The sequence below is a fragment of the Micropterus salmoides genome, unplaced genomic scaffold (assembly GCF_014851395.1).
Source record: "Micropterus salmoides isolate LMB-PRFRI ecotype aquatic unplaced genomic scaffold, ASM1485139v1 Ms_hic_scaffold_9, whole genome shotgun sequence".
In the NCBI taxonomy this organism is placed as follows: domain Eukaryota; kingdom Metazoa; phylum Chordata; class Actinopteri; order Centrarchiformes; family Centrarchidae; genus Micropterus; species Micropterus salmoides.
In genome coordinates, this window is record NW_024044681.1 from 27597743 (window position 1) to 27622212 (window position 24470).

General features: G+C 39.2%; 1 protein-coding gene across 1 annotated transcript; it reads left to right on the forward strand.

Moving 5' to 3' along the window:
• Positions 1-1308: 1308 nt before the first annotated feature.
• On the forward strand, positions 1309-23497 carry LOC119895448 (oligophrenin-1-like). Its single transcript, XM_038708590.1, has 24 exons — positions 1309-1980; positions 3163-3258; positions 3638-3699; positions 4506-4577; positions 6852-6953; positions 7045-7155; positions 7371-7475; positions 7581-7710; positions 7811-7911; positions 8037-8128; positions 9417-9495; positions 12367-12400; positions 12599-12661; positions 13085-13159; positions 16786-16870; positions 17259-17317; positions 18373-18478; positions 18577-18736; positions 19206-19350; positions 20162-20470; positions 21420-21567; positions 21720-21770; positions 22390-22438; positions 22580-23497. The coding sequence occupies exons 1-24, from the start codon at positions 1827-1829 to the stop codon at positions 22583-22585; spliced, it is 2394 nt and encodes a 797-aa protein (XP_038564518.1). The 5' UTR covers positions 1309-1826; the 3' UTR covers positions 22586-23497.
• The last annotated feature ends 973 nt before the right edge of the window (positions 23498-24470 follow it).

Sequence of the window (24470 nt, forward strand, 5' to 3'; positions counted from 1 at the left end):
CATTCATGCTAGGTGGTGTTCACCACCTGAATGTATCCCATTTTTCAGTCATAAACCCACTTCTCTTAAGGCAGTTAAAATATTACTATAATAAAAAAATTTTATAAATGATTTTGTGTAGCAGAATGTTTCAAATCTTTTATCTTGACCCCTCAAATTTAGCTCAAAAAATGTAGAAAATGTCTTTACCGTATCTACTAATTATCTGCTATTTGCATCCCTAATAAAAATGCAATATAAAGCACAATGTAATCTCTTTTAATTTCTTCTTCTTCTCCCTCTTTTCTTACAGAAATATGCAACTCAAATGCTTCTTATTGTAAAAGGTATTTAACAATTAACAGGACGGAAAATAAATGCTAGGCTAGCATACATTTACTCCGATCGTGTTGTGTAGGCCTTTGTATTTGTTTACAGTAGCTTCATTATACAGTAAATACAGCACTATGCAAACGTTGTAGGCTTCTGCTAGTTCTTAGCTGATGGCACTGCTGAGCATCTTCCGATTGCAAAGGGAAGTAAGCATGATGTGTCTTTCATCTGCTGCAGTAAGTTCCTTTGCCGACCACTGCGTCTGCTGTCCTCAACATTGCCAGGTTCTTTGTGCTTCTTTAAAAGAGCTTGGACAGCACATCTGGAAACCCCTGTTTGCCTTGAAATGTCTGTCTTGGAGAGACCTTGCTGATGCAGAATTACTACCTTGTGTCCTGTTGCTGTGCTCAGTCTTGCCATGGTGTGCCACTGACTTTTGACAGTAAACTGTCTTCAGCAGCCTTGTTAGTTGAGTTTGGCTGTTCCTCACCCAGCTGCATTCTTCCTACACAACTATTTCTATTTCTATGACTGCTATTGAATTGGTGATCATTAGCATCTGTTTGGCATAATTGTTTTATCATACACCTGATGATATGCCTACAAAATCCCTGACTTTGTGCAAGTGCACCTAGAAGAATTGAGGCTGTTTTGGAAGCAAAGGGTGGTCACACTAAAAATTGCATTCTTACTTTACAGCATTTTCCCACACTCGCCTAAAACATTTTCACAGTCCTATATATACACACTTATACATAGAAATATGTAAACATAATTTTTATTGTTAAAAAAAAAAAATTAATCACCATGCTATTACTATTTGCTAAATCCCACTTTCTCAGTTGTTATTACCGATTTGTCTGACAGGTTTCCCGAGAGCACTTGAATGCAGCATCGTCAACACAATTACTCCAACTGTGCAGCTGCCCCTTTAAGAACCTCCTGGGTGTGGAAAGGGGGGACGTTTTTAGCGAGTTACGTCCCATTCAGCTTTGTGTTACGCGCTTTGTAAACATGTGATGTGCATGGCATCTTTGTTGGAAAAAATATATATTTACTAACACGTATTCAAAGATTTAATAGCGTGCTGCTGACTTAAAAAATTAAAATCGATTTCAAACCAAGGTAAAGGACAGAAGGAGGTTTCAAGAAATTGTGAAATACTTCGGAATGGGACGCGTCCAAAGGGATTCTAGCCGCTCTTCTAGTCACGACAGGAAAAAGTGGGAAAGAGGACCAGGATACTAGTAAATTACCGTTTAACCCGCGCGTCAGACGAGGGGGAGAGGGAAGTGAATCGAACCGTGCCTCTTCACTTTAGTGCACTTCATATCGGACCATCCGCTGCTGCAGGCTCCCACGGACACCATGGTTTCTGCTCCTCTCAACAGATGAGATTGTGGAGTCGCCTCAACTGAGCAGCAATGAGCAGAGTGCGGTAGACGAGCGTAGGCTGTGTGGCTCACTTAAACAAAATCACTGTTTCTATTGTCTAAAACCCAGTAGGCTAGAAGATGGGGCATCCTCCTCTGGAGTTTAGTGACTGCTATCTGGACAGTCCCGACTTCCGAGAGACTCTCAAGTGTTATGAGCTAGAGCTGGAGAGGACGAACAAATTTCTCAAAGACGTGATAAAAGATGGCAACAGTGTAATCACTGCAATCAGGGGTAAGCATGCTTAAACTCTGATGTTTTTAAATCGAAAGTAGTTTCTTTGCACATTGCATGAACATATAGTGGTGTGGTGAGGCTTGACAGAGGATCAGCATCAGTGGGGCCTTTTAACGGCCTACAGGATCAATGTGGGTGGCTGCATTGGGAGAGGCACATTCAGGGAGGTGCTAATGCTGCCCCAGTAGAAACTGCCTGTTTAGAAAGGACATGGCTCTGATGCAGATGTGCAGCATGACCAGCTCTGTTTGTTTCCAAACAGCACAATGGCTGTCTAAACTATCCATGTGTTTTGCCACTCACCTCTTCTCATCTCTCTGCTGCTGCTTGTAGTGTTGGACCAGCAAACTGATAGTATGGACCAGAGCCAGTGACAGCACACAGAAGATGTGTGTATGTGGGTCAGTGTGGCACCCATGAGGGGGAACACTGTTTGTTTTGACTCACCAAGACACCATTCTGGTGTCCAAATCACCAGTGACAAGCTTTTCACCTCGAAAACAGAAACTGTCATTGTAGGTAGTGTAGTAGTGCTGTGGAGTGATGAGGGTCCCACTCTATCTTCAGTTCAGAGACTAGCCAGAGGTCACGAGTGCTTGGTGCCGGGGTAAACTGCATCCAGACGTATTCATGGAAGTCAACATTTTTATCTCAAGTCCTAATGATCAGGACTCACTGCTCATGTACTGATTTACTTTAATCTTACAGATGTTAGTGTGCTGAAATATGCGTGTTCTGCCTGCAACTTTGTTCACAATAAAAGTCTTATGGAAAGGTACAATTAAAGCAATAATCCAAATAAAACAGAAAACAGTTTGTTGATGGGTAAAAACATGTGAAATGGTTGAAGGACTGAAAATGGTTCCATTATTAAAAGAGGGATTTAAAATATGCTAGCTACGTCATTCTGGCTCTACAGTATCGATCTGACAGACTCTGTTTTGTTTAGGTAATAAACCCCAGACATGGCAGGGATAATATAGGCGCATACTGGCTGAACCCTGCCAAGGGTATCATTCATTCTTTATACTTTCCTACCAGAGAAAAAAGCAAGTGCTTCATGAGACTTTGGTTGAATATAAAGAATGATAAAGAATTATATGTCACAGCAAATGGTTGGTGTGACTGTTTGGAGATCCATTCACATGTTTCAGAAGGACTACATTTTGTTTTTTATAGGCTATTCTTTGGCGGTACAGAAATTCTCCCAGACTCTCAGCATGTTCCAGTTCGATGTCATCGGCGACTCCCTGACAGATGATGAGATTAACATCAGTAAGATAACACAGACATGCTCCTTAACACACACTTTCTATATACCGACTATTAAAGTCTTGATGATGAACAGACTTGTGGAGAAAATTTCACGCCTTATTCCAGCTGTTTTAAAAGTACACATTTTTACATCAGACTAAGCTGCTGGAAGAGAAAAACTTGCCCTCCCTTGGCAGCCAGTTGATAATTACTCAGAACTCAAATGTGAGGAATCAGGAAACAAAATGACACACTTCTGCTAAGCTGGAAATGTGATCCTAACAAAGTCACACACACATCACACTGGAGCAAGTGGGGGTTTTGTTTTTTAATCAGACAGTTAAGACAAGAATGTGCAATGTCTTCATTCTGGTCACTGTCTCTGTGTTTGCATCCCCAGCTCAGTCGTTCCAGGAGTTTGCTGGACTCCTGCAGGAAGTAGAGCACGACAGGATGATGCTGGTGGGTTATCAACATCCCCCACGCTGACTCTGCATACTATTTAAACCCTCACTAGATATGAGAAACCACATTAACATACGCTGCACTAAAGATTATACCATTTGGAAGGAAACCGTTGGCACATTCTCTTACGGATAGCTAACAAACTAGCTTTCTGTTTGTTGTGATCAAAATGCAACACCTTTTGTTGTATAGGAGTCTCTGTTAATTGAAAAACATGATCACAAGCCACATCAGCACACCTGGATATTGTATATGTAAATGTGTATACCCTTTAACAGGAAATAATTAATTACAGTTCCTCTCTTATTTTTCTTGTTCCCTTTTTGTTGATGTTTCCATATTGCCTACTTACTGATACACTTTTTTCTTTTTTATCACTTCTGCTGCTGTTATTTCACACACTTTTCTATTATACTGTAAACACACGCCAGAGAAACTCAGACACAATCTAATCTTCTATGTTTCATCCTATGGCCTTACACTGCATAAATCGTTGTGACATTAAGAGCAGCAGGTCCTGTTAGTCTGGGTTTTCCTGATTGTTAAGCCAAAGGTCATCTAGTAAATTACGATGGTGTTTGCTGGGAACGGTTACGAAAAATATGACAGAAATGTTCAAGCTCACAATTCAGATGCTTATTTATAAGCTCTTTTCAGCACATTTGCTGCCCATAGACGACCCAGTTGATCTACATACGTAACCTGTGTGAAAGACCGTGCCCTACACATGGCAGTGCAGTGTGTGTGTTTGTGTTATTTAGAAGTGCACCGCAGTAACAGCTGCTCCATGTTTACCTGTCCAGGTTCAGAACGCCTCTGATCTGCTCATCAAGCCGTTGGAGAAGTTCCGAAAGGAGAAAATAGGAGTAACAAAAGTGAGTGTATTTTGCTGATTCCTCTGCTCTGTGAAATGTGCCTCACTCCTGTGAACAAACATTCTTGAATCAGCACTGAAAGCACTGTTCAGTGGTTTCATAGTCTGCCATTTCAACATAGTTGATAAGAAGTGGTTTGGTCAGCTCACATTAAACACACAAACAGTGGCCACCTTAGGACATGAAATGTAATCTAATAAGTAGTTAAAACAAGCATTGGAGTTGCCATCAGTACCACAATCAGCTATGATGTGTACCAACGTATACATGGCCTTACAGTGTCTTACAGACAAGAATAACAGCAGAAAGAGTTAAGGGCCTCTGTTTAGGTTCTTCTTCCGTTTTTAAAAAAGAAGGGAGAATGTTGTGTTGGTTTTCAGTGTGTTAGGGTTCAACAAGGGAGGGTACCTCCTACCCTATGACATATAATACCTCCCCGACTACAACCAAACAGGATGTTATAAGCTACTTCCCCAAAATCTATTTGTAAATGCATGTGTGAACATTAAGAACAATAACTTAAGCAACTCCTTCCTCTTTGAGGAGTCTTAAATGTGTAAAGACACTGTGGTGAAAGCGGTTTTATAGTTTGTTTGCTCTAAGGCGACGCCCTGTGTTTTCCTTTACCAATGTTTTATTTTACATTTAAAGTCATTTGGAAACTCTGTTGGAGATCACCTGATTATTCAGCATGATATCTGAGTTTCTTTATGGCTGTGCTATAGTTATTTCATCTGCAAATGGAATTAAAATAGGCATATACAGGTCTTAGATGACTTTGAAAATTAATTCATATTAAAAATGTAATGCATGTACGACATATCTAACCATGTTTTTTGATTGTTTCAATAACTAAATGTAACAAAACACTGCAGCTTATTCAGAAGTACATGCGTTTTGTCCCATTTTAAAAACTTTAAGACTGTAAGAAAATCAGGGTTTTCTCCACAACAGAAAAAGGCATCATGTCCTTTACCATGAGAACGTAACTGTTACATGTCAGTGAACAATGTTCTAAAAAGAACAACAGTGCAAGTGTTCAAAATAAAAGGTACATTCCCCAGCTTTTTTTTGCAAGTGTTCAAAATAAAAGGTACATTCCCCAGCTTTTTTTTGCAAGTGTTCAAAATAAAAGGTAACGTCCCCAGCTTTTTTTGTCTGATGTAACTTCACAGGCCTAGCAGATGAACTCCAGAACCCCTTAGTGAAGTGAACTGATTTCAGACTGGATTTCTCTATCCAGTACTTTTAGCTATTTCAACCATTTATCCACTACTTTTAGCTCACTATTTTGGGAGCGTATCTATGTTCCCTGGGTTCTATGCTCCAAGGGTCCTATGTTCCCCATCTCAGTATCCTCTTAATCGGACACATTAATGAGACCTTTCAGCAGAGTTTTTTCCCCTAGGTCAAATGCTCAGTGCTGAATATGCTGAAATCATCCACCTACATCCTATAGCCTAATGTTACTGATGTTATACTCCTTGAAACCTACACCCTCAAATTTGCCAGTTTTCTAGTCTTTGGACATGGACATACTCACTGTGGCAGAACAGATTTGTACCATTCAAACATCTTGCTTCATTAATTTACAATTTGGGAACACAGGTATTTCACTATTTCAACCATTTGTCCAAAACTTTCAGCTAACAATTTCAAATATTTACCCATTAATTTCAGCTATTTATTTTAACAATTTGCCAGTTACAGTTTGTTAACTATTCCAACCATTTATCAGTTACTTTTATCTTTGAACCCATTTAGTCAATATGTTTTAGTTAACTATTTCAACCACTGATCCATTAAAGTTACCCAATTAATATTATTTGAGCCAGTTAATTACTTTTAGCTAACTATTTCAACAATTTACCTAATTATTAAAATTAAATAAAGTATTTTTTCATTACTATCATTTTTATTATTTCAACTGTTCGTCCATCACAGTAAAACATTCGATAATGTCAGCCAATATGAACCTTCTTATATTAAAAAACATTCCTTTGACTCATGTAGACAGTGTTTTTAATTTACATATTTTTTACAATCTAAATAGTCTAAGATGTACTGTAAGCTCTCAAGCGTTGGGATCTTTCTAGTGCTTTATTAGCTTTCAAGTATTAGTTTCTGAGAGCATGTCATAATTTGAACGAAAGGACAGGATACTTAAAACACTATTTGTCTTTCAGTCAAGCTATGCTAGGTAACAGAAAAATCTTACTTGATTTAATGACACCATAATCTTTCATTTTCACAACTAACACATCTGTCCTGCAGGAAAAGAAAAAGAAGTTTGAGAAAGAGAGTGAAAAATATTACTCTCAGGTTGACAAACACCTGAATCTTTCTGCCAAGAAGAAAGAAAGTCAACTTCAAGAGGTGAAGTGCAACCAGTATTCATCATTTGAGTAGTGAAATGTAGAACTGAGTTTGACAGAGGCCACTGTTTGTTTTAATTGTTTTTTCACAGGCTGATGACCTCCTAGACAAAGAGCGAGTGAACTTCTATGAATCGTCAGTGGAGTATGTGTACCAGATCCATCAGGTGCAGGACATGAAGAAGTTTGACGTGGTGGAGCCTGTGAGTTTTGCCTGTGGTTTCCCACTCTTCCTCTTTGTTGCGACAAACACGTAACAAGAGATTGAAGAAATATACATTACACTTTAGAGGAAAAGCGTGATGATAGACGAACAAATCCCAGTAGTCATTCGTCCACTCATTATGGCAGCGAGTCCTTTGTATCGTCTCTTCTGGACAGCAGTCTTAAGTATGTAATTCGTGTTTTGGTTGGACAGGTGCTGGCGTTTCTTCACAGCATTTTGACGCTCAACAACCTGACAGTGGAGATGACTCAGGACTTCATGCCTTACAAGCAAGAACTGCAGCTCAGCTTACAGAACGTAAGAGATGTTACTGGAAATGAATAATGCCATTAACTGGATTTAACATCCTTTTAATCGGACATCCGTTAAAATTCTAAAGTGCTGGTCTGGTTTCGCCCACAGACAAGAAACCACTATGAGAGCACTCGGGAGGAGATGGAGGAGCTGATGAAGAGAATGAAACACCCATCCCAGATCTGTAAAATGCACAGCTTTTTGCCCATGGAGGGTTATCTGTACTGTCAGGAGAAGTGTAAGTGTATTGGATGTTTATATAGAAGCTTGACACATGCATGAGCTCTTGCTTGAATCCCATCTGACAAGGCCCATCTTGTTTTTTTTTGTCCCGACAGGGGCTTTGGGCGTGTCATGGGTCAAATATTATTGCAAGTATCACAAGGAGGGAAGACTGCTGGTCATGACGCCTTGTGAACAGAAGACTACAACTAAACAGGTGCTTCACTAAAAAGAAATATATAGTTATTACATGTCAACCATCTGAGTACCTGTTATACTTGTACTGTCATTGTCTCCATGCCACGTGCTGACCACTTTCCGACTTTGTCTCTTTCCCTGCAGGGCCCTACGCAGCTGACACTGAAATCCTGCATCCGCCGGAAGACAGAGTCCATAGACAAGCGCTTCTGCTTTGACGTGGAAACTATCGAGAGGTTAGCGCAACCAAATCTGAGAAACTGTGAGATGAGGCTACGCGCAAGCCCTGTGGGATAAACAGGTTCAGATGGCGAGGTGAACAGGTGGCTTACAAAGACAGAGTGTGAGGGCTAAATGGACTGTAGCCCAAACAATCCCTAAGTAACGGACACATGCTGGAAACAGATGGCAAACTCAGTGATTTCAGGGGAAGAAACACAACAAGCTTATGTTTATATATGCAGGGCATTCAGTGCGAAATGCATTTTAATAGGCACCCCATAGGCTGCTTCGTCATACTCAAGTTCCTTGTAATCTGTGGAAATACTTGGAGTGTTGATGGGGTGTTTTTAAAGGTTTACAAGCTGCTTGAATAATGCATTAAGTGCTTGAACGTGTCTCCAAATGTTGAGCATCTCATTTGTGCCAGTGTGTGAAATCAACAACATAATTAGGAGTTGGCTGTTTGATAAAACCGAAGGTGGCAGTACTGTCTAGTGAAGAAGATGATGTTGCTGCCTCAAGGTGATTTAAAGCAAGCCATCTGCCCACCTGAATGTCCCTGTAATGCTCCCAGTGCCAGTACCTGACCCTGACCTTTGACCTTTCTAGAGGGAGTGAAAGAACACTGAATACTCCTAGAGGGTTTACATATGCCTGTGCTCCTAACATCAAGGCTCATTTGTTTGCTGAGGTTTTCATCCCAGTTTGCACGACGGACAGGAGTACTGACATGAAAGAGCTACGAGACGAATCAGGAAAAGCGTTAAATCACTAACCCCATAGAAACTAATTAGCACCTTCTATGCCAAACATGGCTCCTATAATTATCAGGGTTATCTCTTTAACTGATAAAGTTGATAGAAAAGTTATTTTATGCGAGTTTTGAAACCTTTGATAGTTGATTAGTGCAGTTGGCACAAAGCTTTAAACTCGTAACACAGTTGTCTTGGTTAACAATTGATCCAGCAGCCTTAAAGCTGTAAAATCTGGCACCAGTTTTTGTTGCTTCTGCAGTAGACAGATTGCAACAGCAGAATTTCATCATGTATTCGTGTCTGTCTTATTCATCTCCATTTATACTTCCTGTCATTACCACATGGGATTAAATCCGTTACTTCAAAGACACTTATAGTCCTACTTTTATTAGCTGTTTTTGTCTGCCTGGTTTTGCTTGAAAAATGTGGACGATCTGTGATGTGTAAAAGTTTAAATTCACAATCCTGTAGCATCCTACATCCTGTGACTGAATAATTCAAATGTAACCTTTTCCCTCTTTAATGGCATTTCTTACTGTTTCCATAGAAACACACCAGTCACTTTCCAGGCTCTTTCGGAGGGAGACAGGAAGTTGTGGATGGAGGCCATGGATGGAAAAGAGCCTGTGAGTTCATTTTTCATCTCATTTAGGATTAGGGGGAGGGGGGTTGGCATGGCTTCTGGATATTGTGCTGACACATAAAACCCCAAACGCCAGTTTCCATTTCCAACCTGCATGTCAGAGTCTATCCAAGACTGTTTTTTGTTTTTTTTGTTGCTCGAGAAGAAGCTAAAATTGTCAAGATGAATGTCACTTGTGGCGTCTTAATTGGATTGCACCTAATTAAACATGTTGTGTCTTTAAAAAATCAGTCTGTTGAAAGAGAAAACTGGAACAAATGAGAGAAAAAACTTGATTTGTTAAGCAGTATGTTGTTTTAAATTGCATTTATTTATATATTCGTTTTAAGGAAACAATATCACGGCTGTCGTGTTACCTTATGTAATGCACATGACAGCTCACATTTGACATTTGTTAAGCACTGCAGGATGTAGGCATGAGTGAACTCATTGTGACTTCTCAATTACTGATGTGTGAAAGACGGTATGAAGTTTGTAAGGCACAATATGCCTTCAAAGTACGACTAATGGTACCTGGTTAGTCTTAATAGCCCTTTAGAGCAGGGCTGAGTTCACGCCATTAGTGATTTTTGTTTGCTCTTATAATCATGTTTAGGTGTTAATGGAAACCTTTCTCTAAGAACTGCCAAACGTTTGATCTGCCAAACTGCTCACTGCTGCTCCCGTGGTCCGTCGCTGTATTTAGCAATTTAGAGATGAAACCCCAAATTGCCTTTCTAGCAAATCTGAAGATATTGTTAATTCATCTTTAAACAATGTTTTGCTCTTCTTGTCAGATCTCTTTCATATCAGACAAAAGGGGGGGACAAAACAAATAAACCGTCGCTAAGGATGTGAAAATAACAGAAGGCACACTTTTCTGTGCCCGCTTCGTGTGCAACTTCCCTAATGACTTCTGTATATTGTGAACATTTCCCAATTGCTTTTCCACCCACTTTGCCCAGATATTCTCTGTCTTACTGCCAGGTCTACAGAGTCTTTGAGCTTTCAGTACGGACAAAGATTAACTCTGTGGTGTTCTTTTAGAATAATGTCTTCTGCCTCACCGACCCTGTAAAACTTATTACACTCAGAATGCCCTTTAGCCTTTTGATTAGCTGAAGTAAAAGGTGCAGCACGACTTATTCACCTCAGTCATATGGACTGATTTTTTATTAGCTTATGTGGTCCATGTAGCGCAGGGTGTCTATGAATACTGTTATGGGTTTCAACCTGGGGATGTTTCTGTGCATGCTGCATCTTTTGAAACTTCTTCATACTCTGCTGTCTTATTGTCTCCTGAGCCCAGAACTTTTTAAATTACGTTTCCAAAAAACCTGATCTGGTACCCCAAAAAATAGCATTTCCCTACAATCTTACTCTTACTTAATTTTGCAGCTGAAATGTAATTGGCAGCTCTTTTGATTGTCAATTTATCATAAATACCAAACATTCTCTGGTCCCAGCTTCTCAAATGTGATTAATTGCTGCAGTTCTTTTTCATACACGATGGTCGACGACGTCCCCTCAGGTTTACACTATTTTTGCCATTTGACTTACAAAACAACTGCAGATTAACTGAGAACATGATATGCAGATTCTTCATAATAAAAATTATTGTTAGTTGCGGCACTAGTAGACACACAGTGGCCACAATTTCAGAGGTTTTGTGCCCAAATAAACATCCCCAGGAGCATTAGAAGCAAAACCAGGCTGACTTCAGTCTCTGCTTTGGCAAATTTGTCACATCTCCAAACCAAGAAGTGGTTGACATGCTTGAACCTCTGTGCCAAAAGGACAAATGTAATACTACACTTACAGATCACTTCAAGCCCCCCCCCTTTATGCACTTTCACTGAAGCTCATAAGTTAATACTTTTTGGCATTAAAGTGTAGGAAAAAATAAAAAAATGCTTGCATGTTCCTCTCGAAAGTCATCAAAGCAAAAAGACATTTGGGCAATTGTATTTTTCAGCCACTAAAATGAAAACAATCATTCAAATACTAGAAAAAAAGCTAAATTTTCAATATTGGTTATTCCTTTCTCTGATGATAGCTTCATTGTCTTTACATCTAGAAATTAAAGCGTAGCTATACGCGTGATATTATGATATTATTTTTTAAAATTAAAGTAACTCATTGTCATGTGAAACACCAACACAGGACACGTTACAGGCGTGCCAGTGATATTTCACACTTCAACCGCCTGTGACAACAAACACGCACCATGCTGAGGAGTCCTTGAACAAGACGCCACTGTACCGTCCCCAGCTGCTCTGTAGCAGGCCCTGTCTGCTGATGTCCATTGGTGGGGAGGGCAACACAGTGGGGGGAAAAAAAGAAAAGAAAACAAAATCAGCTATTTTGGGGGAAGAATTAGACACAGCTTGATATAAAACTACCGCATCTGGCAGTCTGACTGGTCTCTGAGCTGGATGTCCTAAATATGAGTGAATGGTGACTATGCTTGTAGTCATGTACTGGTTTTAATATTCGCTTTGCCAAACTGAGCAAACTGAATCATTTTCATTTGTTTGGTTGTTTTTGATTCAGGAATCGTTCCTGTTTTCCACCAGTTAACAAGACACACATTCTGTCTCCTCATTCCTATTTTTCTCTCCCTTTCCATTATTATTATTTTCATGTAATTTGATTCTACCCAAATAGTCCCATAAACTATCCCTGGAGCTATCCCCGTTTTCAGGAAGTTGGGTTTCAGTGGAGAAGCTTCTGCGTTCAGTGTTTTTTTTTCTCATTTTCAGTTTTAAGAAAGACGTGTTCGTTAATCAAGCTGAAATATTCAAAGACAGTCATAGATTTTTTCCATACGTTTTCACAGTCTCCAATTTCCTTTTACATTTATTTTTCATTTCAGATCTATCATTCCCCAATTCACAAGCAAGCTGAAAGTAAGTCAGTCACCAACACCCTTAAAGTTAAGTTGTGATGTTGATGTTATGAGATGTAGTAGACCGACAGTAATACAGTGATGTCTCACTTTACATCTCACGTCACTGACTGCATCTGTATTCATGCTTTAACAATTGGAAGCATTGTCTATAATTTGCTGTTGATGCTCCTTTTTTCTGGCTTTTTTACTTACATAGTGGAACTGAATGAAGTTGGATTCAAGTTTGTGCGGAAGTGCATCAACTACATTGAAACGAAAGGTAAAGGGGGTCCCTTCTTTGGTTTTGTTAGTTCCCCTCCTCGCCCTGAAGGGGGCGTAGTTGAGTCGTAGGTTACATGTTGATGCCACGCCTGCAGACTGTTCTAAGGGAAAAAATGTCCTTCATCACAATACTAGTAGGCTTAAATAATTGTCTGTTTCAGAATATAATCATCATTTCTTTAAAGAATGATTTTTGACTCATGTATGTAATTTCCCTCATGATTCGAGCGTGGACCACTGTTCAGTCTTACACTAAGTAGTTAAATGGAACTTTCATAATCAGGAAAGAACATCTGTATCCTAATTCTGGCTCATGAAGGCTCTGAAGAGATGCATGTGGTACATTTCCACTGCTCTGTATTTGTCCAGATTGATTAAACTCACTTTTTTTCCTTTTAACCTCCCTCTCTCCTCTTTCCAGGAGTCACACAAGAAGGAGTGTACAGAACAGTTGGCAGCAACATCGAAGTCCAGAAGCTTTTAAATGCCTTCTTTGGTAAGGAAATAAGCATGTCAACATGTTCTACATCTGTCCGTTCACTGTGTTTATCAGGCAACATAACAGGTTCTGCAACTTGTGTGTTTGAATGACAAGGAGATGTCAGCTGACTCACAGTGCTCCTGCTCCGGAGGGCTCTGGCTATAAATTACATTTTTATAATGTAATACAGTAACATCAAGTTCACACGAGAAGATGTCAGCAACAGTTTGGCTATGCTGGACTGTGTCGTACACATTGAAGAGGCCAGGAGCCTGCACATTTGTGTATACAGGAAAAACACACACACAGCCCAATACCTACTTTTTGATTCCCACCACCCACTGGAGCATAAACATGGGGTCTTCAGAACCCTGCACCACTGAGCTGAGAACATACCAACAAGTGCCCAAGCCCAAGAAAAAGAACAGAAACACCTGAAGTGGGGCACTTATAGCCTGTGGATACCCTAAATTGACCTTTGTGAAAACAGCCACAAGATCCAGGAAGAACAAAACTACGGGGGAGGAGGAAAAGAAGATCAAACACAAACCATTCCATATGTGTCTGGAGTATCAGAGAAACTCAAGAGGATTTTCAACAAACATTCCTGTGTTCTTTAAACCCAAAAACATGCTAATACAGATACTGGTCCACCCTAAAGACCGCACACCCAAACACATTAAAGTATTCTAGTGTAAGCTGTCCAATGCAGAGAGGAATGCGCAGACCTGTATATTGGAGAAACTAAACAACCTCTACACAAACGCATGGTTCAACAAAGGAGGGCCAACTTCCCAGGTCAAGACTCAGCAGCTTACTTACATCTGAAGGATAAAGGACACTCGTTTGAGGACCACCAGGTGTACATTTTAGGCCCCATCAACACTACTCCGTTTTAGTTTACAAACAGCCTTTTTTGCATGCATCAATAAGAAGCTGGGACTGTGACTGAATGTAACACGGGACTGTGGCAGCGGAAAACAGACTTGGAGTTGTTGCAAAGTAAACGGCGACATGCACAGTAGCCTACAAGTGTAGGCAGATAAGTGTTACTTGCACGATACAGAATATTTTAATAAAAATACCAACTCAAAAACTCAGTAGCATCGTGTTTCTGCTTTGCATGACTTATAAGACCCAATCAGAGAGCCGAGCGTGAGCGTCTGTGTCATTGTTTCTAAAGTCCTCCGTTGTTGCCCGTCTTCAACAAAACGCCCTCCAGAGTTTCAAAACGCAAAACGGGTTCGGCAAACTTCTCCGTTTTAGGTCTTCGTTTTCGCCATTTTAGTCTCGACGGGAGGTGCAAACGTAGCAAAAGGTCTCCGTTTTAATTTGAAAACGCAGTAGTGTGGATGGGGAAGCACCACCAGACAGAGAGGATGGATGGTTTGAAAGAGGTGTGAAGGAAGCCATTTACACCTGGGTTGAGAACCCCTCGCTTAAAGAGGTAATTTTATGCAAAGTGAAAAAGTCCAAAGTCCACCCCAAATGGAGTTCCCACCTCCCACAGAAAACTCTGCTCTGAACTGCGTGAAAACAGCTCGTTTGTAGTCCAGCCTTTTCCCTTTGATCCCTGTAACAACAGAGCAAAATGCGCGTCGTAATGCTCGCCTAGCGGCTAGTCGGACACACCCTCAAAAACACCGGTGGAAAAACACTGAGCTGCAGCACAGCTCTCCCCTCCCTTCCAAACACTAGCTACCCTCCAGGCAGTCAATGGACATAAAGTTGTTAGTGTGAGGTAGAGACAGAGCACAATTAAAACTTTATGAAGCATATACAACTTGAACCGAAACGTGTTAACCGGCTTCTTGCGACCCGCCCTTCTCTGCTTCTGATTGGCTAGTAGTCCTTAACTAGGAACTGCGCATGTGTAACTCCCAACAAAGATCTTGTAGAGGCAAGATGTATCACTCTATAGATAAATCGAAGCGTCCAGCACACAGGGTGAAAAGAGGAGCTGCAGCAATGTTCAGTATGACAAAAAATATGGTGTTTTTTGAAAATGAAACCATGTTAACCTGTTCTGGTACAATTCCTAAATAAAATGATGAACCTTAAAATGAGCATATTATGACCACTTTAACAAAGGGTCTGCGACACTACTTGTCCCCCTCTTACAATGCTGTCTTCTCATCACTTCCCAGGAAACTAAACAAACGTTCACTTTTGGCCTCAGGTGAGGATACAACGATCGTCGTTCAGACTTGGCCTCAGGTGGCTCTAACGACTATAATGAATGTCGTTACAACAGCCAGGAGCACTAACGAACCAGCGGTATTGATCATCTTGGACAATGACCCCACAGAGGTTAAATAGCTGAGTTTCCCTACCAAGTCAGTCAAAACTGAAGAAGTCTCTTGGATGAGGGCCAAAACGTCCTCGATTATCTTCGACCAAGTCCTTCCTAGGATAACTATGACCTGGATGACTGAGAAACTTCACAGACATTTTATAAAAACAATACATCAAATAACTATGCATAATGTGTACGCTTGTAGTAGCAAACCAACAGATGTTCCCTTTCAGCTCAACTAAAATTTGTCCGTTAAGCTTGGTGCTTTCATTTTCCGGCCCTCAACTTTAATGTTGTGGTTTACTCTAACTGCTCTGATAGAATTGTTTTCAGCTGCAGCATGCGGCTGTTTTCAGTGGAAAAGCTCTAAAACCCCCCTGTACATTACCTGCTCAGCACCAAACACAGTTAATGACTAGCTAGCTGATGAACAAAGCAGCTAAAGAGCCAGCTATTTCCCTCAGGAGTCTGTTGACAAGGTTGAGAACATAAACATTTTACAGCTTGTTTCCGCTGCCCCCAAGTGGCCAAGTCTACATTACATTAGCTATTTGCAGGCCCCATATTAGAAGGGTTCAGCTGCGGACTGTAGCTCAGGGGGCGTGATGTGACCGAGGGAGCAAGAGGCGTGGTGCGAGCGAGGGGCGTGGCGTGGCGTAAGCGCGAGTCTCGGTGTAGGTCAAAGTTCATCAGACTAGAAGGCGGGATTTGAAGAAGACACAGCTCAGTGCAGTAAAAGATGAACTTATGATGTTATTGGACAAATAAGAAAAAAATAAAAAAAAATAAAATAAAAGTTATTCATTTTAGCTGTTTAATGTTGTTAATCTAAATGATGATATAATCTTTAAAGATTCTTCTTTTTATGTCGGTAGTACTATTGAATAGAAAAAATAATTAATATTGCACTACTTAGGTTATGTTTGAATTGCTTATTATACTTTCCCAGATCACTTTGACATTTAGCCTCTGGAAACAAGAACAAATTGAGCAAAAAACTTTAATTATAATTTCAGTCTTTATGTTAATTTCCTGTGTATTTGTATAATATTGTGTTGTAAATAAAGTTTTTCTTTAAATCATGGGCAGGAATAAGTATGTGTATTTGCAGAACAGACCATACAGAAAGGTGCTGTGGCAACAGCTAATCATAAAAGACTGTACCGTGAGGGGGCGTGACGTGAGCGGATGGTATTGCCCATATTGCTTAATTTAATCATGGCTAGCACATGTCACAGGTAAAGTTAGTTTGGTCAATCAAAGTGTTAATCTCAGGTGGTTTTCAGTGTTTTCTTGGAATTTAACATAATGAAAGTAATTATGTTCTGCTTGTTTGTCTTGCTAGACTCCACAAACCCAGGAGATGTGGATCTCCACAGCAGCGACAGGGATATTAAAACCATCACAAGTGCATTGAAGTTTTACCTGAGGTATGTTTGTGTGTGAGTAGGACACTCACACACAAACACAGTTAATTTGCAGAAAATACTGTATAACACTATAGTTTCAGATCTCTGGATGACATTGATGTAATTATTACGTTTGAATGTCTGTTTTCTATTTTATCTTTTAGATACATTAATTGAATTATAATAATACTAATAAATACATTATTAAATACATTTTATTTGGTCACAAGTCTGTCTCATTGGAAATTCTGCATAATTCACCCTTAGGTATGTGTAGCTTTTTACATTTTTTTTAGCTATTTGTTAAAATAACAAATTTAGCTTTCACAGAGGTTGCGCTTTTTAAGTGCTTTCTAGTTTAGTTGTGTAACGAGTGACTGCTGCTCTTTGTGTACGTTTTCATCTGCAGGAGTTTGTCTGAACCTCTGATGACCTACAGCCTACACAGAGACCTAATGTGTGCTGCAAGTAAGACGTGTTTTGGAAATTATCCAGTGCTAAGAGGGAGTTTTTTTGTGTGCATGTTTTTATTTGTGGCCTCCTTTTTAAAGTCTCCTCTTGGATCTCGGAAAATTTGTCTGGGACTCACACTGGTGTTTCCCTCAAAACATTCCCTTGAATGATTAGATGTCACAGGCATTAGGAAGCTAGCAACTTGGTATGCTCCTTTTTCCTAAAACGTGTCCTCGCCTGTTAGCATGCAATAGGGAAAAACTATTCCTGCATGCGTGTATATTCGTTCATTCACTATATAAAGTCTACATACCTTTTGGCAAAGATGAGAAAAATATAAAATCGTGTGTGCATGGAATGTACTGTTGTTAAATGTTGTCTTTTCTTGGTTTTAAGGATATGTTCCATTTGAAGTGATGCAGTTTTCTGAGCTTAATTGATGAATAGCTTGTACAATCTATGAAGTATAGGATAAATACTCAGTTTGTGTGTAGATTTCGGATTATCTTTCTTTAGTTAATTTGTGAATTTACTATGTTTATCTTTACACCTACTTTAAATTGGATCAGCATTGCCTGGATTAAAAACTTGGATGCGAATAACAAAAGACATCCATACTTTGCAGGCAGCAGGTTCAGCAGTTTAATAACTAGCATTAGGTCAGTGTGGAAGAAACTAAAAGAAATCTGAAGCCCCTGTTTGCTTTTATCTGTCACACAACATCATTGTAAAACAGAGAAGACAATGGGTTTAATAGCATCAGCCTGATTCTATCAGGATGTTACAGTAAGACAACTAGTGGCTTCAGTTTCCTGGAAATGTGATCATTTATTAGCTGAATGTGGGCTCCTCATTATATGGCCTGACTTTGTTTGATTAGTCTCACACCATCGCAGTGCCCTACTCCATATTGTAAACATTTCATGTTTATATATAACTATCATTTCTATTACTCATCACAGATATTTTCAGTGCACCTGAGTTTTAAACTATGCCACCATTATCTAAATAGGGAAATAAGTTCTTTCAAATTCCTCTATTACTAACTTTATGTTGTTTTTGTGTCTTAGAATCAGATAATCTGGACTTTCGACTGAGTGAAATTCATTCGCTTACCTACAAAATACCAGAGAAGAATCGGGAGATGCTGGAGATGCTTATTAAACACTTAGTCAAGTAAGTGCTAGCATACTGTTTTTACCAGCTCCCACACGACCTTTTGTTTTCTTTCTGAAATAATCTGAGTAATAACCCAATTTCATGTGTGTTCGTAGTGTGTGCAGTCACAGTGAAGAAAACCTAATGACTCCTTCAAACATGGCTGTTATCTTTGGACCCACATTGATGAGAGCAAAGGAGGAGACAGTGGCGGCCATGTTGGATATCAAGTTCCAAAATATTGTGGTTGAGATTCTGATTGAGGACCACAAAAAGGTACGTTTTCAGAGTACGTAGTCAGCCTGAGACAAAACATTTAAAACATTTTGTACCACTTAAAGGAGTAGTTAAATATTTTAGGAAATACGCTTAGTTGTACTCTACAGTAAAAATGAAGCTGCCACCAGCAAGCAGGTAACTTAGCTTAAATGGTAAGCATGGCTCTGTCTGAAGTTAACAAAGTCCCCCTAGCAGCACTAAAGCTCACTAATTAACATGTTTTCATTTCTTTTGTCTCATTTCTTTAATCCGTACAAAAAAACAACAACAAGGAGTTATGTGCCAAACAATTTTTTGGCCAGGACCAGTTGCCAGGCAGCCAGCGGAGACTGCAGGGAGTTACTGGGCCGAGCCAAGAAATAGTCTGAAGCATTTCTTTGCCATCGTAGTCACTAAGTTACTAATTTGGTATTTGTACTCAGTCTTTTTCCATAGCCACTGAACCACCAACTTTTTGTGATCACAGATCTTCAGTTATATGCCAGAGGACAGCACCGCCCCACCTGTTCCTCCTCCGCGGATAACCCCGAGAAAGCGGCAACCCATCACAATCTCCAAGAGGCCACCTCGTGTTTATCCAGCTCTTACTCACGACTTTCAGCACACTGAGAGTAACTATCAGCCTCCTTTGGCCAGATTGTCATCACCATCCTCATCAATACCCCGTCCTATCTGTGCTGAATGTACAGCAGATTATTTTTAATGTTGTTTCAGAATTTTCAAGAGAGATTTGTACGCACTCGCTGGTCCAACTTAACATTTTCTGAAGTACAGAAAAATGTGATTTACTGTTTGTGTGTGTGTGTGCCCATGAAATACCATTTCAGACGATTATTACATATTCCTAACATCAAATCATTTATTTGTCGAATAATGTCAAATCAGAATCTATTAATTGTCTTTCTTTATTCTTTATTGCCTTTGTTGTTGATAGGAAATTCCTCTGGTGCCTTTTAATTTTAAGTACAAATAAACGTATCAACTCTACGTTTTTTTTTATCTCACATATTAGTCACTCTTGTGTGTGTTTTTTTTCCAATGCCTCTGGCTAACTCATGTAATTTTTAAGTCTGTTTAAACCCCTCGTTAAGTGGGTGGGTCTCCATGCATAGACATTTGGAGCACATGCAGCTTGTCCTCTCTTCATTGTGTGATATTCAACTGTTCTTAACTTACTACTCTGCATAGCCAAATAACCAGCTCCCTATAAATAATAAAAAATTTGGAATGTGCTTTGAATTCATTAACAAATCATTTTCGCGTGGCCTTAAAACAATTGAGTGCTTTAGTGTACTTTAGTGACTGTACTCCGATAACAAAAACAACATAACATTCCTTATCTCAATGTTTAGCTGTAGCTATTGAGTCCACTCCAAGTACTCTGTACCTTGCATTTAACGCTATGTTGTTTCTTTGTAACAGATGGCCAAAACAACAGCTCTGTCTTAGAAGGGGAAGCCCCAACGAGCCCCGTTCCCCTGCAGCGGACAAAACCTGCGAGCTGTGCTCCACTCATTCCAAGAGATCCTACTCCGAGACAAGTATTAATACCCAGACCAGTTAACCATCAGGACCGACGCTCAGACCCTGACACTGGCAAGATAGTCGATATAAAGCAAAGGCTAGAGTCTTCTTCAGCGGCAAATGGGGAGTCTGGAGTCTATGTGAGCAGAGCCCTGTCCTTCCAGAGCAGAAGACCACCTGCTAAAGGCACATCAGCCAACAGAGAAAGTATGATGGACCCTCTGTGTTTATGCAGCTGAAACTATAAAATCATACTTGTTTATCATTAAATTAAAAAAAAATAACAACAGATTTCCTAGGATTTAAAAAGTGAAGACAAGGGGCTTTAGTGTAATGAAGCAAAGTTGGGATGCATTGGTCAGATATGTGGTGAAAATTTTAACATTGTCAGCCAGGTCTGCAGCCAGGACTGTCCGTTTTCCCTTTGTCAATGCATATGGCCACATCCTTTCATTCAAATTCTCCCTTCTTTCCTGTTGATTTGTTGTATTTTTTATTGTTGTTTGTTGCTGCAGTAGAGGTAATGGTGGTCCCAGTTGTGTTGGTTTTTCATGGCATGGCCAGCTGCTCTATCCTTACTCATCTTCAATTGGTTTTCCAATGGTCTTAGCGTGTTCATGTCAAGTGAACAGTCTGTTGAATATAATGTGTAGGCTAGGACATCTCTGCAGCATGACAATATTTAATTTAAAATGGTATTTTGACAAACATCGCGACCCTGTACACAGGATAAGCGGTTGACGATGGATGGATGGATGGATTTTGACAAACAATTTGCCTTTAACAACTATTACACCTGCAATTTGAAAAGCAGGCAGCAGGCCTGAATTTGATAAGATTTCTATCGATTGTTCAGCCCTATTTACTGAGTGTAAGCATTTATGGTAGATTATAAGGCAGTTACTCTTTCAAGAGCTTTGTTGCAGACCAAATCTTTGCTGATTTTTCAATCTAACTCTCAGCATGTCATTGTGTGCAATTTTTGTTATTAAAACAGAAGATCCATATTGTAGTGGATGTCAAAACGTGTTTTCTGGCCTCCAAACCCATCACAGCCTTGAATTTTGCCATGTAAAATGTCCCTGCAAATTCCTTAATTCTTTGTCTTTGTGTGCATAGTTACAAGAAGCTTTTCTATTGTTTTTATGTTTTTCAGGAGATTCTGATGGTCTGACCAGAACGAAGTCTACTGAGAAACATGCCATTTGTAGACCCCCGGGTAGGCCTCCTGAGCCCCCCTCCAGATACCCTGCTCCACAAAAGGCCCAGAGTGCAGCTAGCAGCGAGGGCTTACCCCCATCCTAGTAAGTGCAAAAGTCTGTTGCCACCTACTTTTAAATATGTAAATGCAAACAGGGTGAAGAGGTCTAAAAAATTGAAGACTGAAGAATCTCAAATATAAGATGAATCATATGTTTTTTGGCAATACCAACGTGTCAGTCTTCTTTTTCTGCAGTGTTGCTTCTAAAACTAAGTTTTTTGAGGATGCCTCCAGACAAGTCGTCAGGTATGTAAAAGCATTTTTTTGGGGGTCTGTGCTCCAGCTTGACAGTAGGGTAGATAAAAGTGATTGAATGACTATTATTTATAATAGCAGTAAAAAATTAATTTTTAATTTAAGTCAATAGCTGAATAAATAGGATTATAAAGAGTTAACTACTAAAACATATTTAACGTTTAGTGCTTACGGCTCTTATTTACCTTTACGACCATAATCATGTATTTAATTAGTTTGCTCTTATTCAGCGTCCACAGAGACTCACATGATATGAGTCTGTGCGTAAGTTGTTGTATGTGTGTGCCTGCTGAATCTATTCTTCCATTAGGCGTTTCCTATCTTGGCTGATTTTGACGATGTAATTATGGAGGTGGAAACTTCTTTTTTCATTTTCTCCATTTGTGGAAACTTTTATCAGAGACTTTATTTATTTGCTGTGGGAAATTCATAAAAATTAACACAGATTGCAGCCAATACTTTATTAGACCCATTTCAAACAGAGTGGGATGCAATAAAGCTGTAAGATTTAAGTGTATTAGGGCCTTAATGAATATCATGGGTGGTCTCATGGTTGAGCTGAAACCATAAATGGATTTGTAATTTATTTGTTTTTCCTCTTCTAATTCAGTCCATCAGTCTCTCCGTCATCACTAGCAGTTCCAAATGTGAAAAAAGAGGTGAGATTTTACAAATTATCCAGTATTTTTTATACTGTTAAATCTGCCACATAGTGTACCTGTGTAATAAACTGAGACATATTTTGCTTTCTGTATTTGAATGTGTTTATTTTTGTGCGTGTGTTTGTGTTGTTTCCTCAGAACTAAAGTTAAAGAAGATTCGGACCACATCATGTGACCTCTACATGTGCTGTTTACTGCACATCAAGCTGGAGGGAGTCAGCACTAATGAACTTGGTGGATTTTATTAGATAGACTGAAGAAATGGCTCTCCATACAACTGAATGGATGTATATGGTTCCACTTGATTTTTAATAGTAAGAATGGTGTCGTAAGGCATCCCAATAGCAAATTGACTTCAGTGAGCTTGCAAATTGTCTCAGTGTTTGATCATCATTCTAAAGGTCTGAAGGCATAATGGTACTTTTCCAATTGGCAATTTTGTCAAATAAATTTACAATATTTAGTCATTTTACAGTGTTAAAAACTTTGAATGGCCAATTTTATTTGAGGGAACTAACTGCTTTGACTGCTTTTAAAAGCTTACTTTGATGTGTTCTTCTCTACACTCCTAATACATGTTTTAGCATTGTCAAAAATATCTCCCAAAGAAGACTAATTGATTAAACTGGGAATAATCAATTAAATCATAATTCATTTGAAAATGTGGAATATTAGTCTTGATATTAACTTTTAGATTTTATAAAGTTGACCTTTCAAGGAACTGCATGAAATATATTTTAAGCTACATCTAGGAAGTAATTATTTCTGTGAAGCTATTTCACTTTGTCCATTCAAAAAGAATATTTAGATAAAAAGTTTCATCATGTATGTCATTTGAGACAAAATGTGTCATGCAACATATGTGACTTTACAAAAAATGATTGTTACAGTATGTGATATTGACACTCCAGTGTTTAGTTTTATTTGTTTGTCCCTTATGTTCATTTTACACTTATGTTTTTTTATTTTTCGTTAACCGAACTTGAAATTTCTGGTTGCTGTGTGGTTGGATTTGTTTTCAAAAAGGAAAAATAAACATGTACAGTTCTAAACAAGTATTTTATGGACTGGGTCATTGCAGAACAATTAACAGAGTACCTAAATGATTTATCGCTCCTTGAATGTGATGTTAACAGATCTGGAATATCACTTGGTGCTAGACCCATATATGCCATCAAGTTGTAAAACAAGCAGACAAGACAGGTAAAGATTCTAAAATTAAAATTTTGTGAGCTTATCTTTTTGTTCAAGAAGAATTCAAGATATTATGTTTTGTACAAACCCAAAGTGCAAGAGAAGCTAGCAGAGTTGCAATGCATAAGAAATTTAAGAAGTGTATCATCTCTGTACAGCTTCATTTTAGAAACATGTTATTGTGACATTGTGAAACTGGAGTCATTCACTTAAAAAAAAACTGATGAGAGTAATTTTACAGAGATTTGGTGATAGATTTGGCCATAGCAATCCATCCATAACATTTAGAGATATTTCAGTGGTGGACCCACCTAGAGCCATGCTAACAGCATGGCTAATATTAAAAATGTCCATGAAGTAAATTTCTTGGACTTTCTCTCTTTGTGTCTCCATCCCCTGTGGTGAAGCATACTGAAACAAACATCATAGAGCCACCTGATTATGACTGTAACCATCCTGCCTTTGAGGGGCAGTTAATTGGTCATGTGGCTCCATGAGGTTTGACCTCTACTTATTTCCCTCCAAATATCCTGTTTTAACAGGAAAAGCATATAATTGAGGAAGTGAGGTCTTCTTTAAATGCCAGTTAATTTAAGAGTTAAGTTATGTTAAACTTTCCCACCTAAAACACTTAAAATGAGAGAGGAACATAAAGGTTCCTAACATTACGCACTCAGTGGTTCACTATAGTTTCGAAACCCCATTTGCAATGGGACATTGTATTTATTTTGCCATCCACTCCTCTAAACACATTCCAACCTTTACTGCCAGTCAGAGTCTTGTCTCCTCGCCTCGGCCCTCTTCATTCCACATTTAAAACTGCCAATATGTACCT